The 21,539-nt window shown below is 37.6% G+C and overlaps 2 protein-coding genes across 2 annotated transcripts in view; both read left to right on the top strand.

Moving 5' to 3' along the window:
• Window positions 1-21,539, top strand: part of LOC122568774 (lachesin-like) — a 61,987-nt gene that overhangs the window by 21,531 nt on the left and 18,917 nt on the right. Inside the window, exons 4-6 of the mRNA XM_043728924.1 lie at window positions 88-194; window positions 2,868-3,053; window positions 10,655-10,738. Of these exons, the coding sequence (XP_043584859.1) occupies window positions 88-194; window positions 2,868-3,053; window positions 10,655-10,738 (377 nt within the window). The remainder of the gene's footprint in view (window positions 1-87; window positions 195-2,867; window positions 3,054-10,654; window positions 10,739-21,539) is intronic.
• Window positions 15,941-16,444, top strand: LOC122568776. The gene is made up of 2 exons (XM_043728925.1): window positions 15,941-16,202; window positions 16,293-16,444. Exons 1-2 carry the CDS (start codon window positions 15,941-15,943, stop codon window positions 16,442-16,444), a joined length of 414 nt encoding a protein of 137 aa, XP_043584860.1.

Here is a 21,539-nt window from a genome sequence, read left to right as displayed (position 1 = left end):
TTAGTAAATGAACGTCATGTCTTTAAATTGCAGGGAGAAAGATGTGCAAATCTAAAAAGTTTTTCACGTGCATCGTACCTGTTTCAGGCGGTGCTTTTCCACCCGAATTCGCTGATACTATCCAAAATGTAACGGTATCGCTGGGAAGGGACGCAACTTTTACGTGTCTGGTCAATCATTTAGGGGGCTACAGGGTAAGTTACCCCTAATGAAAATTCATTCTATGAAGGTGGGAGACGCGAACACCGGCCAGATTTTTTATTAATTTAACTTTTTTCCCTCGTCTACACTATCGTTTTATCCGTTGTAAAAAGGCAAAAATTTAGGAAAGATTCAGTACGAGTCGCAATTATGGAATTGCATTTTATTCAAATCTTTCTATGTCTCATTAACAGACAAAGAATCGTAGTAGTGAATTGGAAGTGAACTCGTTTTATACAATTTTCTTTCCAAATTTTTCCGAACGAAAACATTTTATAATTTTGTTTTAAGGAATTTTTTCATACAATTATAGAAAATAATAGAATATGTAGAAATGTCTTCTATCCTGTACCTCGGCGCAGATAATGAAAATGCGGTCAATAGTACACATCCGAAATAAATAACTTATTAAATATGTGACTAGTCGGTATAACATGTACTTGAGAACTTTCTTAGCGCAATTCGCAGTTAAAAATCTATGTCCTCCAGACTGAATACATACGTACCAAAAGAAAAATCGTTCAGAAGTATCCAAGTGAAGTATCTTCGCCAACAAAACCAATTCCTCAAACAACGTATACATATACCACTAAACCGATAAGTGTTCTTCATTCGATATTCTCCTTACTGTCACATTCTTATATTTGAACACAAAAATAGAACCATTTTCCCTGTCGTATTGGATTTCATATCCGTCACCGTGAAGGCAATTTAGTTGCGCATCGTCTGGTGTACTAATACAAAGTTTCTGTTTGCTATTATTGAAACTGTTATTGCCTAATTTTTACAATGGTAGCCTTGCCATCTCCTATACTGTCGACGTTTAAGCTAATAATTTTCAAATAGAATAGAAACGACCAGGCAAGTAAATTAATGTTTGATCGGTTCAAATAGGGAAAAACTTTTATCCTATAAACTATAAATATTTGGTTATACACGTATGAAAAATTTTACAGTTTATGTTACCGTAAATGAAGGCCGTTCGTGTAATGCGTGTTTCAACTTCAACGAATTAGATAAATGAGAAGATGGATAATAGCAAAGAGACTACGTCAAAAATTTAAAGGGTAGCTGTTCACAGAAGATGAGCGCGAGGTGTTGTATAGCAGCGAGCCTGCTCCCTCTCATTAAGAACGCTTTGGCACAGTTATAAAGAGATAAATAATCTAGTTACGATCGTCTAATTACATTATGCGATAGTAAAGTGGTAACAAGCAAATTTGCTGCAGCTAATTTTTTATTTAAAACAATGCCGAGACAAAGTCCAACAATGCGGCTGAACCGTGCATACACAATTTCTGCTAGATTGTTTCGTAATACAACACCCTCTATCCGATCGTATCTTAAACCAACCAATTAAACTAACTGCATCATATTCTAAAAATTCTAATAGAATTATTCAAGTTGCAGATTTATATTTGAAGTGCCAGAAATAAAACTAATATTATAGAAGAGACATTGTTAAAAAAAGCAAATGACAAAATCTCAATCTGTATGAAATTAATTTAATTATAACAATTATGTATAACTCTGACACAAATTCAATATTTTTAAACGATGAACAGATTGGCTCGGTTTCCTAATTATCCGTGTGAATTTCTGGTTTTTATACATAGATACGGCGAGAAATAAATTTCAACTACATCTTTCTAGTAGAGAGAGAGAGAGAGAGAGAGAGAGAGAGAGAGACAGACAGACAGACAGACAGACAGACAGACAGAGAGACAGAGACAGAGACAGAGACAGAGACAGAGAGAGAGACAGACAGACAGACAGACAGAGAGACAGAGACAGAGACAGAGACAGAGAGAGAGAGAGAGAGAGTCGCTCTCCAGAAACAATCTCGAACACCATTACGGCATTGCTCCAGTACACCCCATAACACATTTTCTATTAATACAAGCATTCTCAAGATCCCATAATACGCATCTGCGACTTCCCAAGATTTGGAATATTCCAAGGAAAATGCAAATATCGTTCCAAAGTTTGGCTAAGGAGATAGAAGACGCATACGCTCCGCCTATAAGTATCTCCCCGGCCGTGTCGTACGTATCCGGCTTGTCTGCATTCCGTATTCGGCCTGTCTATAGGGAAATTGCGGTGTTCTCGACCATCGAAATCTATGAACACGTCTGTGCCTTCTAATCGTTCTCGTTTGCTCGGTATGCTACCGTCCCATTAACCCTTTCGATCTGACTGGCTTGAGGACTTACATTTGATTAGCAGGTTCAACCTACATACCTCTGGCTCTAGTAAATTTCTCGCTAAATTAAATTAAAGCTAACTTCAAGAAGCGAACACTCTGCGCATCTCTCCGAGCAACCGTCTGTTCATTGCGTCTGAAACACCACTTTGCGAATCTTCTTTTCGAATTGGAGGCTACGTAATTTATGTAATCAATTGGCATCGTACGACACAACTTTTCCTTCAAGTAGAATGTTTGTTTGTGAGAAAAGTTATGGTTAAAATATAGGACAGTAAATCGAGTTTAAGAGAATAATTGATCTTCTTCGAGATATCATGCGAAGAATGATACGAAACTTTACTTTAATATTCATGGGATCGATCTTATCGAACGTTTAAAATATTGCAATACCGTATCGACGTTAAACTGTCAATTTAGTTGTTTGCATCGTTTTTCTTGTAATAGATAAATATTTCCGTAGGTTGGTTGGCTGAAAGTGGATACTAAGGCGATCCAGGCGATCCACGATCACGTAATAACTCACAATAACAGGGTCTCGGTATCTCATAGCGACCATACTACGTGGAATCTTCACATAAAGAACGTACAAGAGGAAGACGAGGGACGCTACATGTGTCAGATTAACACAGATCCGATGAAAAGTCAGGTAAGTTTATCATGTCATTTCTTCGAAATTCTTCTAGCGCAATTGTGTATAATAGTAACAAATGTCTCAACTGAATTATGCTTATTATGTAGAGTACTTGCTCAGAGGATGAACAAAAGATAGTTAAAGTGAGAGTTCAAAAACTAGTTGTTGAATGTATAGTATATTTGTATATAGTATATCTGTACGTGCGAGAGTGAGGGAACGTAGAGCGAAAACAGACACAAGTATGTATCCCATCCCTAATATATATGTGAGCGTTGCATGATGGCCTAGGACTCCGTTGAGACAAAAGAGAGAAGTGCAGTGTAAAATCTCGTGCCCTAGGCCTCCGGCGAGTAGCCCACGTAGCGAGCTAAGTTATGTGAATATTACAATGAAGTTCTTTGTAATATCTCTCTAAATCATCTCCATACTTTAGCACTAGTTAATTGGGGACGTCGAATTTCGAACATTGGCTTAAATATTTAACTATACAGGATTTTCCACTGCAAGAATTTATAGAATTTAAGCACAAATCGCTATCAGACATATTTAATTGGTTGCTATTTTGAGTATTATCAACAACTAAGTAATCGAAATCAGAGCTTTCTGCGATTCTGCGCACAGTTTAACCGATAGGACGAATCGTGGTAAGCCGAGAAACTTGGTGAAATAATTAGTTGGAAACTTATTTGGGTCGGTAAAGTTCTCGAATACATGTCGATTGTAGAGCACATCAATTCCAATTAAGTGCACGCCGCTACACGTCTTCCCCTTTAGTTTACACGATATCTTTCCCGTGACTGATTGGATTTGCATACTTTAATACGCAATTCGCGTACGAACGAATATACATTCCTATAAATATAATGTATCGAACTGTTAAAAAAGATCTGCAGACTAACGAATAATCATTACCATTACTTAGTGAATCTTTAAATGGCAGAAATGGAATGTTATCGAGTTATTTTAACGGAAACTGTGTTCATGTAATTCAGACTACGATACAGTTGAACCGGTACGATACAGTCTGATACGGTTGAATTTTTAACTAATCAACTGTACAATGATACGCACATTCTCATATTTCTGGCAGTTTCTAATGATTTTTATGACTGATATCGTGATGGAAATACATAGCAGCTATGCTATTATTATCTAAAATATGAAAATTTGGGAACGGAGACGAGAATTGAGACGGAGAGTTATTAGTTACTTACAATGTTACAATTTCTGTAAGTATCGAAGGTATTTCTCTAGAAGCTTCAAAAGCATGGCATACCAGGAAATCTCACAAGCTGTCTAGTAGTAATAGTAGATACCTATTTCAGGAACTCCCGCTTATGAACACCATGGAAATAACACTTAAGCTTCGATCACTTTTCCCGTAGCAAAGGGCAAATTTTTTTAGATGCTACTTATTAACCATATATATTTATATTGTTATTAACAAAAATTTTATTATAAATCTTTTATTAGTATTTTTTATTTAAAAAACTCTCGGTCAATCCTTTTTTTCTTATACTTAACATTAATACAATTTTTTTCTAATAATTTGAAGAGAGCATGAATTATTTCAGAATTTGCAGAATTGTAGAACTTGTTTCCAATAAAGTTAAATTCCCTTATCTACGAATAATGACACGCGATGATTACGCAGCAATCTAAATGCATAGAATTTTCTAGAATGCATTTTATTTCGCATAAAATAAAATTTGTATTTTTACCTATTCCACCAACTTGGTCTCTTTTAGTAGCGTAGAAGGCAAAGAACCTTACATAAAATTGACGAGTAGCTAGACGACCCATTTCCTTTTTACGTTAAAAATTTCAACGCATTCATGAACACAGAATTCACGGTGGAATAAAATTTCGCTTTTTAAAAAAAGAGATATAATGCATTTTCGATTCCAATAAAGCCAGTAAAAATTATGTTTTCCATGTAATTGAGAAATGACTGTCGCATCCTATTTAAGCAGTCATGATGTTCTGGAAAGTACAATTCAGAGGAATCTTTTTCATAACTTTTAATGATCTTTCTTATATTTACCAAATTCATTGACATGTTAGTTTAATAAACATTCTATAAAAGTGACCTCGATTATCTATTATTACAATTACAATGTTTATTTAGTGCCTTTATTTTAAGGCACTATAAACTATATGAATTTGTTAAAGTAATAACATATTGTTTAAAATGTGTTCTTGATATAGACATTTTTGTAATAAAACTTTTTGTTAGTTTATAAATACTACAACATCTCCAATTTCCCCTTAACCTGCTATTGTTGTTACAAAACTTTTCTTTTATGAGCTACGTTTTCCGTTGGAGATGCTTATGAAAGTAAAATCTGCTGGATTATTTTTCTTCGTTAAACTTGGCTACTTTCGTGTTTGCTAGTCGTGGAAACACGGAAAATTCAAAAATAAAATTGAACCGCATATCGATCTTAACCATGCATATTATTCTTTATGGTTTCCTTTCATTGTTTATTACGTCACTGTTTTAAATCTCAATTGTACTGTAAATTTAAGGAAAATGGAGTGTTTTTGAAGGTCTGAGCACGAGAAAAATAGGGTACTTATCGAGCTATTTTCTGTAACAGACAAACGTCACTTTTCATTCTTTCGACGTCCCACAAGTAAGCTGTAACTTTCGGTATCAAAGCATGGCTGCACCAACATACACGCTACTGTGCAAATTGTACGACCCTTTTCCGTTCCCCATAGTTTCCCCTCGTATAGCCATTTCACCTCAACAAAGTGTGATATAGCTCGAGATAGAGCCGAGTTTTTCTTTTGAGATCTAATTTTCCAACATTTCAAATCGATTCCAGACTTTCGTTCTTGTCTAGCAAGACTCTTCTTCTTGAGAGAGAGAAAGAGAGAGAGAACGGTTTTGTAACGGTCATAATGAGGGAACAGATCTTAAGTTGGTAACAATTACTATTTCAAGATCTAGAAATAATGAACGGGGGAAACATCGTCGAAAATGCGTTAAACTATCTTCACACGGGCATATATGTATGATAGATACACGATACGTGTATGATAGATACTTAATATACATATACACCAATGGAGGTGTGCACACAATGATTTCCGTAAAACGCAAGTATCGCAATACGCGAAACATTAAAACAAATGGTGACATTAACGTACATCCCCATGTGAAACCAGCCTTAGGGCTCGTTTCCACTTGTAATTAGTCGCGCGATTACGGAATCCATTATCATTATCATCCATATCATAATTTTTATTCACCCTGCCGCGACAACTGATTATGCTCAATTAAGTCAAGGTGCGACTCACTCCGATAGATCACATCGCGTGCAGGTACATGGAATATAGACGTGCTATACCCACGTGCAAAACAGTCATACGCGGTTGAATGTACTTTTACTTACTTTACTCGCTGAGAACACTTTAACATATAACACTATTCACTTATAATGCTATATAATACTATATATAGTAATACTATATGTGTGTGTGCATATATAAATTGCTTTTATTAAAGCTATTGTAGATTACAGTATTAAATATTATTATATAATAGTATTACATGTATATATTATGTATATTTAATTATATATATGTCGGAGATGAAAGGACATCGAAGCCTTCCCTTTGGAATTTTGGAAAATCCCTTAACATTTTAATCTAGATTCTACCATAGCCCTAATTAGGCAATTGTCGTCATTGAGTCCGATTGTAGTTCTTCGAGATTTATGATAATGAGCTTGGGCTCAAGGCGACAACCAGACGTCGAACGTTCTTTTCTTTTTTTCTTGGTAGTTTATTTACAATCAATTCTCATTGAGAATTATAAGTAAATTCTTTTGACGTGGTACTGTAATTTGGATTATGATAGTTTATAGTATATTTGATTCTAGTTGAATCTAATGCTTCAATCTAAAGGGTATTTTCTTTTTAGTCTACGAATCTGATCCGTCGTGTCAAGTAGTCGGGTAACTAATGGGTTTTGGTGGTTGTTAACTCTTATATTGTATCTGTTTCTGAACTTGTATATTTCTTCTTTGGCTGTGGGAATCTTGAGATCGCGATGTATTACTTCGTTGGTGACATACCAGGGTGCATTTATTAGGGATCTTAGCGTTTTTGATTGGAAGCGTTGAAGTATTTCAATGTTGGAATTACTTGATGTTCCCCACAGGTGGGATTCCGTAGGTCCAGACAGGTTTTATTGCGGTCTTATAGAGGGTAATTTTGTTCTGCGTGCTTAGGTTGGAGCGTCGGCCGGTGAGCCAATAAAATTTTTTAAGTTTATCCTTGAGTTGCTTCATTTTGTCTGTGATGTGTTTTTTCCACGTTAATCTCCTGTCCGGGGTCATGCCTACCCCGTCAGATACCTATCTGACTGTGTCCTTGTTAGGAATTGTTGTATTGTTAATGGTGACCAGAGGGTAGGTTTGTTTTCCCAGCGTGAAGATTACATGTGTGGATTTTTTTTTCGTTAATTTTGAAGCCCCATTTATGAAACCACTCTTCCATAGAGTCGAGACATCGCTGGAGAGTGGATGATGCAATTATCGGGTCTGCGTGGGAAGCTAATCGCGCTGTGTCGTCAGCAAATGTTGCTAAAATTATCTCTGTTGATATTGGTAAATCGGCAGTGTAGATGGAGAACAGCAGGGGTCCAAGGACACTACCTTGGGGTATGCCAGTTTCTATTGGGAATGTTGTGGTAGTGGGGTCTATGTATTTAACCATGAATTGTCTTTTGGTTAGGTAGAACTTTAGGATGGAGTAGTAGGTGTGTGGTAGGATTTTTTTAAGTTTGTATAGAAGCCCCTCATACCATACTTTGATGATTTGGCAGTGTCTTCGAATCCTCTAGGAGTGAAAGGAGTCGTCTCGTTAGCATCTTCTCCAATAGTTTTAACAAGGTAGGTAGAAGACTAATTGGGCGATAGGAGCTAGTTTCATATATTGATTTTCCGGGTTTAGGGATGAGAGTAATCAGTGAAATTTTCCAGGCATTAGGATAGTATTCAAGGCCAAGAATTGCGTTAAAAATTGATGGGATGAGTGCTATCCCTTTTATAGGAAGTTCCTTGATTGCTTTATTGCATATTAGGTCATGCTCTGCTGCTTTCCTGGGATTTAAGTGACGGATTCATTCTATAATTTCTACAGAAGTGAAGGGTTCAATAGGACGAGACATTTGGAAGGGAGAATGCAGGTATTCAGTAATATCCGCGGCAGTTTTGGAGGAATGGGGTTTAAATACGTTAGATAGGTGTTTAGCAAACAGGTTGGCTTTTTCTATAGGGCTACGCGCCCATCCACAGTGCGGACAGCAAATAGGAGGGATTATTTGCGGAAAACGAGTGAGTTTCCTGGATACCTTCCATAGTGAGTAGTTGGAGTCACCTGTGGGAGACAGATTAGCAAGATATTTTTGAAAACAATCATTTTTATAATTTTTAATTGTTTTAGTTAGTTTTCTCGTTGCTTTATTTAGCTTACGCTTGTAGTCAGGTGTTCTATGACTTTGCCATACTCTTCTAAGTCCGAGTTTTTCTACGATTTTTTTATTATATAATGGGGGTATTCATGTTTATTANACAAAACTCTTAGTGGGGGTGGAAGAACGGATCGCATTTATTATGCTCGTGTTTAAGTATTCCGTAGCTGTTTCGATATCTTCATTAGTTTTTAGTGAAATTAAGGCTGAAGTTGAGTGATTAAAGAGTTCTCTAAAGAGCTGCCAGTTGGTGAGTTGGTTATGAATTAAGCCATTAGGTGGATTCTCGATAATTGTTGAACTGACTGTTGCTATAACGGGGTAATGGTTAGAAGAGAGATCCGCCGAGGAGTTGATTTGGATATATCTTAGCGAGATATTTTTAGTTATGAAGTCAAGTAAGTCAGGTATCTTGTTAATTTTAGTGGGCCGGTGTATGGGTTCATATGTGGTGATGTAGTTGAGATTGTTGATGATTATGCTATTTAAGAGATTTTTGCCTCTTACTGTGACCAGTATGCTGCCCCATTGGGTATGTTTGGATATGTTTAGGTATGTTATAGTCTCCTCCAGCTATGAATCTATTGCCTAGAGTGTCAAAGAAGTTATCAAAGTCTTCTTTGGCAATGGAGTGTCTGGGAGGGCAATATACTGCTGAAGTAGTGATTGTACCATGGGAGTCTTCTATCGCTACGTTTGTTGCTTGGAGGTAGTCTTTCTGGAATGATGGAAGTTCGTAATGCTTAATGCTGGATTTGATAATGATTCCGGTGCCGCCGTGGGCCTTTCCACTGGGGTGTTGGGTATGATAGAAGTTATAACCGTTTATTTTCAGATAGCTTTTTCGGTGATATGGGTTTCAGATATGAGCACTACGTCGATTTGCTGTTGTTTTAGGGAGAGTTCTAGTTCGAATTTGTGTTGAGCTAGACCGTTGGCATTCCAAAGTGCTATGCGTCTTGGTTTTATTTTGCTTCTGTGCGTATTAATTTATCCATGAAGAGTGTTAATAATGATAATAAGTTGTTAATTTGCTCTGATGTTTTCTCGATTAGTTTTTCGAGTCTAGTGAAGTTGTCCGTGTTTTGTGAGCTGGGAACACTATTTTGAGAATGTTTACTATGGATTTTCGTTTGATTTCCTTGTACTGCCTGGGCATAGGAGATTGAGGGTGTGGGGAGTTTTTNTTGTGTGTGTTGAGTTGTTGGTGTTTCAATTACTTCCATAGAATCATCTGTAGATTCTAGTATTGAGAACCTATTGTAAGTAGTTACATGGTTGATTGACGGTTCATTTTGGCTAGTGTTTGCCTTTATTTTGACTGTTTCTAGCTTGCGTTTTTTTGTGTTATTAAAGTTGTTATTGCCCTTTTGCCACGGGGGAAGTAGAGCGGTTGTAGTTTTGCTCAAGAGAACCTGATTGGGATGCTTGAGCCATACTCGAGCTAGTTAATTCAATTGAAATAACTATTCGAGAGGCTGTGATTCGGGACAGAGATTAGGAGCGTTTGATTTTCCACTAGTAAGTTTAGAAAACACTTGGTTATGTCTGTTTCGATTCACTTTCGACGGATGGGGTTAGGTTGTACGTGTTGTATTGTGAACTTCACAGAGCACTAGACACACGTCGCACGCTTCGGCATTCAACAGCAAACTGACGATTCTTAAATGAGAAGAAAAAAACAGCAGTACCCCAGCAGCGACATCTACACCGGCCGCCGAACCTATTTCAGCCGGCCTCTACAGCCAGCAGCTATCACTATCACGACATATCCACCTCAGAAAGATATGTTCACTCGCGACTTTTCATTTCTTACAACGCACATAAAACTCACCTCTTTCCATGTGCTCGTGTATTAATTAATCGACACATGGCATAAAATATACGACAATTATATTGGCTACACACGGTATTTATAACAAACTTTCATCGTTATATTTTCAGCTTCACCGATTTTCCCCCGAAACAGTAACGTATTATTATCTCTGAAATACGAAGCTTGTTTGTGCATTGCTAATACGCTCAATAATTGATATTAAATGAAATGAAACATTTTGAATAAGACCTTCATAAAAGCGTGATAAATGAATAAAATTAACTGATACGAGGTAATATTATATCTTTTCAGATAGGTATGTTGTCGGTTGTCGTGCCACCGGACTTTATTCCCGAAGAAACATCTAGTGACGTCATGGTACGCGAAGGAGGGCAGGTAAATTGAGAGCTAATCAGTCTTTCTCATTAAATTTAGTCGAGAAATACGATACGCGTACATTTAACTTGCACTTAATCGTGATAGTAATTGTTACGTCCCGTGGCCTTCTACATAAAATTGCCCCTCGGGCAAGATGGCCGCCAGGTGTCTAAACATCTTTATTGCATATCCTCAATAATCCTAAGAACCCAACATAAATTTTAACATTTTTTACAGTTAAGATCCTTAAGACCACCTTAAGTATGTTTTAAGTTGAAGCAGCTCTTGGGGCTATTGTTCATTCGGGGAAAGTACAGGATATCTGGTTTTTCTCACGTATGATGTCTCCCGCGAGCGACCTTCTTTTGGCGGCGGCTAACACCCTTCCTTACTCACAAACATTTTTTCTTAGCCAATTAGCACCAATGACCGTTGCCCTCACTTTCCTAACGAAAATTGTCATCAACGAATCCGCTTATCCCGTACCCTTAGACACACCCATCACAAGTTTTCCTCCGCGATATCATCGTCACCGTACTTCACGTGCGTTGCGTTTTTTGATCAGTCACTATCTTTACTTATATTGCATACTCCGTTTAGTCAATGACCTTAACTTATTGTCTATCAGTCGACATCTTAACTGTTATCTCTAAAGCTTATATTCTACAAGAAACAGTTGTTGGAATAAAATGTGTATTTGTTAACGTGTTAACTCAGTGTTATGATCAATTAACCACCCCTATTATCTTAATCGAAACAGGGGATCGACTGATTTCAGTGCGTCGATTATCAACCCGTAAGGGGGAAGCTTATCCCGAAATGAACGAAACTCTAAGCTAATTTTATTTTCAGATATGCTACGAAACTTCGAATCAATCGAATTTCACCGATTGTCAATCGTGTACATGGTCCACCTTCGAAACATCGACTAAATTGAACATTTACTAATATCTAATGATAAATTGGTTGCAATTTGATCAGCGGAGTTTGATATTCTTAAACTGATAGAGGGAACTTTATCTCGTTCCGTTCAATGACGAAATTTTATTCAAAGCCACATTTTTCCTCCCTTTGGTTTTCCTTCAGTTAACACTATTACCTAATATCGATTTTGTTTAATTAATCGCACTTTTCGTCAAAGAAATTTTTAATCAATCTTTTGCATAAATATTCTATGCATGTCACATTGAAATAACCTGAAATATCATTCTTCAAAGTATGTTATTACTTACACTCACGGTATCGAGAAATTTTAATATTATATAGGATGGAATAATTGGCTTTTGGTTAAAAACGATTAAAATAAATATAATTGGCCTGATAACTTGATTTATTCATCGTTCTACCGCAATCGACGTTCTGTTGTATTTTCACGCGTCCTCCATTGCTTTACATGATTTGAGAACTCGTGCATGACGAATGTATTCATACGTGGGGCATAAAATAATACGTTTGTTACTCACTATACACCGCGGGGAACAGTCCAAGTACTCAAGTGGCAAGTTCACGCATCTCTCGGGTCCTTTCTTCCGCTGCGCTGTTTTCTTACTGCATATACACACACGTTTCAACGTCACTAACTTGCTTTATTCAAACACCAAGTATGACCGATTATTCTCAACATGTTCTTCAGCCTAGGTTTTCGCTACATCCCTTAAACATAGTGTAAGCTGATTCTTCAAATTCGAAAGAGACATTCGCACGTGAAATTCCCGTGAAAAATAAGTAACTGCAAATAACGAATAAGGAATAATAAATAAAAAATAGCGGTTATAGATTTGGTGTAAGAGGTTGAGAAACACCTCGTGGATATCGATCAATTTTAAGTTAATTTAATTTATTTAATTTTCATCAAATAGGTCGTAAATTCATAAACGTCGTAAAGATATGTCAAATTAAATTCCAATTGTGACATTAGAAATGCAATGTTCCAATTTAATATATCGAAGCTCAGAGCTTTATCGGTGGTTCTTTGGTAATTATTGGTAAAAAAATTTACGTGACATAATTTATATCATGTTATTTAAGCATCACACAATTATAATATTGAGAAAATCTCTCAATTTTAAAAGTCGGAGCACTCTTTTATATCTGACAACTTTTAGTTTACGTGTAATATCGTAAATGAGATTTCTGTAGCGTTTTACGTGATGCTCTTGTATTTATTTTCAATCATATGAATAATATATATTAATATTTTGTCGTCTGTGTTATATATTTTATCATTCAAATATGTGTAATATTTTGAACGTCGTTAAACAGAATCCATTTCTTACTTGGCATCATATTCATTGGTTTCATGATTATTAAAAATGATCGTTTGCGATACATATCATTGTTAGTCTTACACCACGAGGCTTACCATAGGCCGTGTTTCGACCGTCCGCGGAGAGACGCGATCGCGAGATAGCACGTCAACGAGAGTTGTAAGTTCCCGTTACGATTAAATAATCGACGCCACGAACTGATCGATCCCCTTATTTCTATTATGATAATAGGGGTGGTTCAAAGGAGTTTGCATTAGTTTAACACAAATAAACTAATGTTTATTCCAACAATTTATTAACTAGAGAGATATAAATTGATAACGTATAATTAAGTTTTGATCGATAGCCAAATGTACAATGTGTAGTACGCGACGTATGCTTAGATGTTGACAGTTTGAATTCTCAAATGGATCTGGGCGCCCTCCGATCTTTTTTGTCTTTTCTGGGAGACGACCCCCACTATGCTCGGATTACGCCACATTCTTTCCGCGAGGTAAAATAACCGTCACGAATCGACGTTTCTGGTACTCGCTCTACTTAATGAACCATGCGCTTGCCGCTACATTGTAGATTTGTCGGGCAGACGAGACAGCCCGTCCGCGACACTGCAGTGCCACGAGCGACGGCCAAGAATACGGCCTATAGCAAGCCTCATGGCGTAACAGGCCGTATTCATAACCGTCGCTCCTGGCACTATAGTGTCGCAGATGGACCGTCTCATCTGCCCGACAAATATACATTGTAGCGGCAAGCATCAAACAGAGCGAGTTCTAGAAACATCGATTCGTTTAACGTGACCGTTATTTTATCTCGCACAAAGAAAGTAGCATACGTGATTGTCACGTAAAATAACACACACAAAAAGAAAATACAAAAATAAAAAAAAGAAACTTTATTTTTTTTCTAACACAGTTCACAATTTTACTTCCGAGCTCTAGGTGTGACTTTTCAAGACGGAAGCTCTTACAATTTTTTGACTTCCGATCGGATCCTTTGTCACCCCTCAATATCCCCACTATCCACCCGTTTGTCAGGCGTCCCCGATCGCCGCCACTCACGCCTTCTCCTCGAACATTCGGCGGAAGGACGGTTGGGATATTGATGGCTCATTAGCCACTTCGGCGATATACATTGTCGCCACGTGCCGCCACATCTTTATCTCCGATTTTAAAGTAGGCCGGTCGTGACAGCGGCCTGGTCACTGATGGCCTGTGGCGTGATCCGAGCGTAGTGGGGGTCATCTCCCGGAGAAGATAAATAAAAGATCGAAGGGCGATCAATACCAATTAAAGATTCAAACGTTATACATCGAGAGGTTCTGACAAATAGAACTAGAGTCGCTTAGTTTACCAAATACATCAAAAAATGTTGTAAAGTCGAGTCGAATTACTGTATCAAATTAATTGTATAATAGTTAAATAATTTGTGACGCGTTCATTATATTATTTTATATATTATCAAATATACCATTTTATGTTAACCCTGTTAATTCAGTGTTAACCTCATTGAACCACCTCTGTTATCTTAACCGAAACAGGGGAACGACTAATTCGCGGCGTCGATTATCCGAATCGTAGCGAGAATTTACGCCTCTCGCTGACACGCTCTCGTCGTGTCACACGCTCAAGAGGGCCACCCGCTCAGAAATAGTAATCAAGTAGACGAAACATCCTGCATGTCACAGTTATCGAAATAATAACAAAACAGTGACTGAATAGCCGCCTCTGACATATATCCGACGAACCCCTCCAAAGGGACTAAAACCTCGCTATGAAAACCCTCCTAAATTAGCGCTCAATACCTTATTCCGTTGTAACACTTTGAACCGTCACTCTGTTGGATTTATACTGTATAATAAAATTTCCATCATCTTATACGAAGTTTAATTTCTTCACCTTATTCGTGAAACGGTCGAAGTGCGACAGGAGATCACCGGCGATCTATCGGTTTAGTGATTTCTTGTGTCTCCGACGTGACAAAATTGGCGATCCTGCCAGAACGCATTCGTTGCATCAAGAGGAAACTTGAACGGGAACTCTACGAATTCTACAGCGAAGGACCACGGTCACCTCCTTAATGAAAAGAAGGATCTACAAAGAATCTCGGTAAGCTGGATTTCGTACATTATCGAAACCGTAAATCCGAAATACGTTCTGAAGATAGTGATCCTTCTGAAAATATCATATCTATCAAGATGAATCCAACTGACATGAGTACGGGAAAACAAAACGAATTAATCGCTACTATCCTCTAACAACTTCAAGGTCTAACTCACGAGTTCAGAAACTTTAGAAGTAATACTGAGCAAAACATTAACAGAATAGAATAATTTACGGAAACTAGTGATAGAAACCGGGCCAAGGAAATACGTGACCTTACAGAAACTATAGGAGTGAAACACGACACTGAAACCGACCAGCCACAGATCAGTACCCACTTAGAAACCGGTAACATGACAGACGACGAAACCGACGGACCAAACACGTCACAAAGATAACGAATTAATCACGTTATGACTAGACAAGGAAACTACTGTGGCGAAGAACAAGACCTCCAAGCAGGAGAGGCCATACGCACTATCGAGACACTACGGGGTCGAGATGACGTAGGCGTTGAAGATTTTATTCTATCAGTTCGCAAAGCAAGAGCCAGGTGCAAGGAAAATGCTAGAGATTTCCTATTAGATCTTATACTTACTGAAAAGATAACAGATAATGCAAAAAGAAATATAAAATATTTAAAGATTAACTCATTTGAAGACCTATATTAGTGCTTAAGACAAAACGTGTCAGCCTCAATCACCGTTAGCAACTGCAAAGATAAATTGAGAAATTTAAGACAAGGAATAACAGAAACCGTACAATCTTTCAATTCTAGATTCCGACAACAACTCAATGAACTAAATTATGCAGTCCAAAATGAAAACCGCACGCCGGTTGAAGGACGCGTAGCCATGGACATCGAAGAACGCGAAGCATTAAAAACGTATCTACTCAATTTACGGCACGAAATAGTACAGTTAGTAGTAGCTAGCGATCCAAAAAACCTGAACCACGCCCAACAATTAGCAGCCAACAAAGAACAATGGTTACGAAAATCAAATCGTGTTGTTTACCGTCAGAATCAGTCAAAGAATCAATCTAATAACACTTCGCCCGTATTTAAACGAAGTGCTACAGATCTACAACCACGAGGTTTTAACCAACCGTCAGATAGTCGAATGAAAGTAAAATGTTCCAAGTGCTCGCGAATCGGACACACAGCCGAGATGTGCTACTCTCGAAATTTTCCACTAGGCAACCAAGAAAAAATCCCACCGCGAGTATACCAAACAGCAGATCCAGAGGAGACATTCCAAGAGTCAACTGTACCACCATCGGAAAATTATTATCAATACTATTGCGACGAAAAGACGGAAGAAGAGTCAGATATCTCATTGATGCCGGAGCAGGAATAAACCTAATAAAAGAAAACACTTCACTGAACGTCCAAACCTCCAGCCCAAAGACTTTCCTAATGAGAAATGACAAACACACCACCGACAAAATTTGTAATTTAAACATGCTCAAAAAGAATCACCAATTCCACATAGTTCCTGACAACTTTCCCCTAATCGAAGATGGAATAATAATCGAACTCCCATTCCTTACGAAGTATCGATATAACGTCACTAACGATAAACTGACCTTAGACGAGATTATATTACCATTCCAGAACACCGATAACGAGATAGGACCAGGCGAAACTTTAACTTCAACGCAATACATCGAAGGAAAGCCCACAACAATATGCTTTATCAACACTGGTAAGCAAATCTGTCATATTACAAACGAAATAGAAAAACCCGATAGACTAAAACAAATTAATAAATTTGCACAAGTAATACGTATCAAACATATTGATCCAGAACTTCGAGAACCCCTTGAGAAAATCCCTATCAATTACCTAGACGTTTTTAACATGGAAACAGGCTCACTATCATGCACTAACTTAACCAAACATACAATCACACTCAAAACAGACAAACCTATAAACATCTAATCTTATGGACCGCCCGAATGTCATAAAAAAGAAATTGAGACTCAAATCAACGACATGCTAAACAAACGAATCATAGAACCATCGGACAGTCCATATAACGCACAAATTTGGGTAATTCCAAAGAAATTAGACGCATCATGTAAACAAAAATGGAGGATTGTTATAGATTTTAGAAAATTAAACGAACGAACAGATCAAGATGCGTATCCTTTACCGAATTCGGACGAAATACTCGATCATTTAGGTAAAGCTAAATTTTCTCAGCCCTAGATCTCTCGTCAGGATTTCACCAGATACCCATGAAACAAAAATCTAAAAAATATACTGCATTTTCAACTCCACAAGGTCACTTCCACTATAATCGCATGCCCTTCGGACTCAAAAACGCACCAGCAACGTTCCAACGCATGATGGATACCGCGCTATGGGGATTAGTAGGAAATAACTGTTTCGTATACTTAGACGATATCATAATATTCGGAAGCACCATCCAAGAGCACAACTGAAATCTAGCCATTGTATTAGACAGATTACAAAATTTAGGATTAAAGATACAACCGAACAAATGCGAATTTTTGAAACCAGATTATATTTAGGACACGTACATTTAGGACAATATTTAGGACACGTAGTAACAAAAGAAGGAGTAAAACCCAATCCCAAAAAGATTCAGGCCGTGAAAGATTTTAAAATACCGAATACCGCTATTCACATAAAATCATTCTTAGGACTTGTTGGGTACTACGGAAAATGTATACGTAATTTTTCTAAAATCGCGAAACCACTGACGGAGCTCACAAAGAAGAACACTCCATTCCACTGGACTGATAAACAACAACTTGCATTTGACACACTGAAACAAAAACTCTGTGAAGCTCGTGTACTGAAATACCCGGACTTTGAAAAAGCATTCACATTAATAACAGACGCAAGTAACGAAGGATTAGGAGCAATACTGTCCCAAGACGGACATCCATCCTGTTACATATCCCGAACTTTGAATCCTCCTGAGAAAAACTATTCCACAACCGAGAAAGAGTTACTAGAAATAGTATGGTCAATCAAAAGACTAAGGCAGTATCTACTTGGTAGAAAATTTAAGATTCAAAGTGATCATCAAGCTTTAAAATGGTTAAAAAATGTTAAGGATCCCTCATCGAGACTCATGCAATGGCGCTTGAGATTCGAGGAGTATGATTATGAAATAGAATACAAAAAAGGAAAAGAAAATACAGCTGCACACGCTCTATCCCGATTATATCCTATCACCAATGAAGAGATCCAATCCGATCTAGAAAACCCGAACTATTATGACGAATATATCGACTGGAAAACCAATATCACCTCAGCTCTAACAACTCAAAAACCTAACAGACCACACTTTAAACAAATTACAAAGATCGAATTAGAAGATTTTAACGAACAGCACTGGCTGCATCAATTAACTAAACACTTTATTAAATACCAAACTGAACACTTGCATACAGGAATAAACGACAATAGCTTCAGCACATTAGGAAAGGTAAACATTCAACTCATGTTAAGGTTTCTAACAACCAGATTCCCTCAAATTAAACTGATATTTGGACAAGATCCGCTAGTAGACTACGATAACGAACAGAAACAAACCATACTACGCGAGAATCATAACGAAATAGTAGGACACTTAGGTATACACCGCACCGTGAAACGAATACAAGAACATCATCATTGGACAAACTTAGAGCAAGACATCACAGAATTTATACAAAACTGCGAAATCTACCAACGAGAAAAATTAAACCGTATCAGGGCCAAAGAGCAACCCATAATAACTGACACACCCGTTAACCGTAATGATAAAATCGCAATGGACATATTCGTATCTCTCACCAAAACCAAACAAGGCAACCAATTTATCCTATCTATCCAAGATCAATTAACCAAATATTTCGTTCTCATACCTTTAAAAGATCAAAAAGCCAATTCGATCATCAGCGAACTTTTGGATCACTATGTATATATATTTTCCGCACCGAAAAGTATCCTCACGGACATGGGACGAAATTTCGTATGTAAACTGATGGATACATTTGAAGAGGCTTTCAAGATTCATAAAAAAAGACACATAAAAACCACTTCTGTCCACCCACAATCTAACGGATCTCTGGAACGAATACATGTTGTAGTAAAAGATTTTATTCGAACTTGTACGACCGACCGACAAAACGATTGGGACGAAAATTTAAAACTAATATGCATGGGATATAATACTTCGGTACACGAAACGACCGGACATACCCCATTTGAACTAGCATTCGGATGACAAGCTAACATGCCATGCTCAATATCAAACACCCCCACCCTAACTAAAGGTCAATTATTTAAACTCTGGAAAAATCGACATAACGCCTATATTGCAAAAGCAAGACAAATCACTGAATCGAACAAAAAGCGATATCAAAGAGATTAGATTCGGAAAATTATCAAAACGCAAACGATATTCTAAGTAAAGGATAGAGTATCACAAAATCAACAAACTAGACCAGGAATGGTTAGGACCGGCTGAAATCTTCTCATCCAATCCACCCACTTATCTTATTGAATATTCCAACGGTCAAACGCAAAGAATACACGGTAACAGATTAAATCCTTATTTTTCAGGAAGCCATAACATGGATAATTCTAACTCTTGAATACATTCAAAGCGATCTAGTAGCAAGACCACTAAATTATGCTAACGTTTTCCTTAACGTTTAACATGTAATTAAGCTGACAGACCGACAATGCAAACCACCTTGCGCTTACATGCCAGAGATAAACAATCTAAAAATCAAGTATAGAAATCTCCAAAACCTAATGCATCAACTTAAATTGTTATTACACTATACAGGGTGGTTGGTAACTGGTGGTACAAGCGGAAAGGGGGTGATTTTACGCGAAAAAATAAGTCGAAAATATAGAATAAAAATTTTTCGTTTCAGGCTTTGTTTTCGAGAAAATCGACTTTGAATTTTCGCTCGGTACGCGTGCACTTTATCACGTCTCGTTATAACGGATCTCACTGTAGATCGTTGTCTCGATGGATATTATCGCAGTTTAAGTTTGTTTTTGCCTTAACGGAAGATTAGGAATACATAATGAAATAATATGAAGTAATCATAAAGTTTATTATTATAAAAATTGCTGAAAATGTTGTCCATTCTGCCGTACACATAGTTCTGCTCTTCTAATTAAATTTCTATGAACACTTTCTAACGTATTCGATTGTTTTAAAGTATGAAAGGCTACAATAATCTTTTCTTTCAATTGCTCACAACTTGCGATTTCTTCAGAATAGACAATTGATTTAATATGGCTCCATAAATAAAAGTCAAGCGGAGTTAAGTCAGGAGAGCATGGTGACCAAGCTATAGTTGCGACACGACCAATCCAGCCTTGGTAATGTTGGTTTAAAAAATCTCTCACATGACGACTAAAATGTGGCGGTGCACCGTCTTATTGACAAATTAAACTTCCTCTAGTTCTCAGCGGTACATCTTCTAATAATTCCGGTAGTTTGTTTTGTAAGAAATCGAAATATGCTGCTGACGTTACATTTCCTTCGAAAAAATATGGCCCAATAATTAGATGTCCGATTATGCCAGCCCAGACATTTACGTTCCATATCACTTGAAAATGTGTTTCAAGAATAGAGTGAGGATTCTCATTTTGCCAATTATGCATGTTATGGACATTGAACATGCCGTCCCTTGTAAATTTCATTTCATCGGTCCATAAAATTTTTAACAGAAATTCTGTATCGTTGGCATGCTGTTGAAGCAACCAATGACAAAATGCCTTTCGCGAAATCTTATCATAAGGCATGAGTCTTTGTACTCTGGTAGTAGCATATAAGTTGTTTTCGTGTAGAATTCGAAGAATCGTGAAGCAACTAAGATTATCCCGCAAAGAAAGGTTTCTTGCACTTATGTCAGGATGTTCCAAAACGTCCTTTAGTATTTGCTCTTCAACATTTACACTAACGCGTCGTCGACGACCACCATGTCGTCTAAGTTTTTCAAAAGAATCATATTCGCCGAGGGTTCGTTCTGCTCTTTGAATAACACGCCTGTCAGGATGTCGACGATTTGGATACCGGTGTCTGTAATGATCAGCTGCGGCTGATGCGTTACCACCACACGCACCTAACGAAAGTATCATGTTCGTATATTCCCGATTGCCGTATGTAGACATGATGGTAGACTAATTGTTACGTCGCGCGGGACATCTGCACGCCAGCCCTCGCTACCTGGCCGCCAACGGTCAACCTACAGCCATCCCGATTCTCAATAGACCCAATGACCCACCATAAAGACATTAGCCTTTAGCTGCATTGTCTCCACACATGTTTGCCAGTCTAATTGCATGTCTGGAGAATTCTCTAATTCGAGAAGTATTTGCAGTTTATGGCTGGGTCTTGGAAAGGTCCTTGAGTTTATTAGGCGCTCTTAAGAATCACGGAGAAAGCGGACAGTCATCAGATGGGAAAA

Source organism: Bombus pyrosoma, linkage group LG6, assembly GCF_014825855.1.
Source record: "Bombus pyrosoma isolate SC7728 linkage group LG6, ASM1482585v1, whole genome shotgun sequence".
In the NCBI taxonomy this organism is placed as follows: domain Eukaryota; kingdom Metazoa; phylum Arthropoda; class Insecta; order Hymenoptera; family Apidae; genus Bombus; species Bombus pyrosoma.
Note: the sequence above shows the minus strand (reverse complement) of the source record. Positions and strands in the feature narration are given on the sequence as shown.

Coding starts and splice junctions, on each gene's coding strand:
- LOC122568776 (XM_043728925.1), top strand. CDS start 15,941: ATGGACATCGAAGAACGCGAAGCATTAAAAACGTATCTACTCAATTTA. Junction 16,203..16,292: donor TTTTAACCAACCGTCAGATA/GTCGAATGAAAG, acceptor TAGGCAACCAAG/AAAAAATCCCACCGCGAGTA.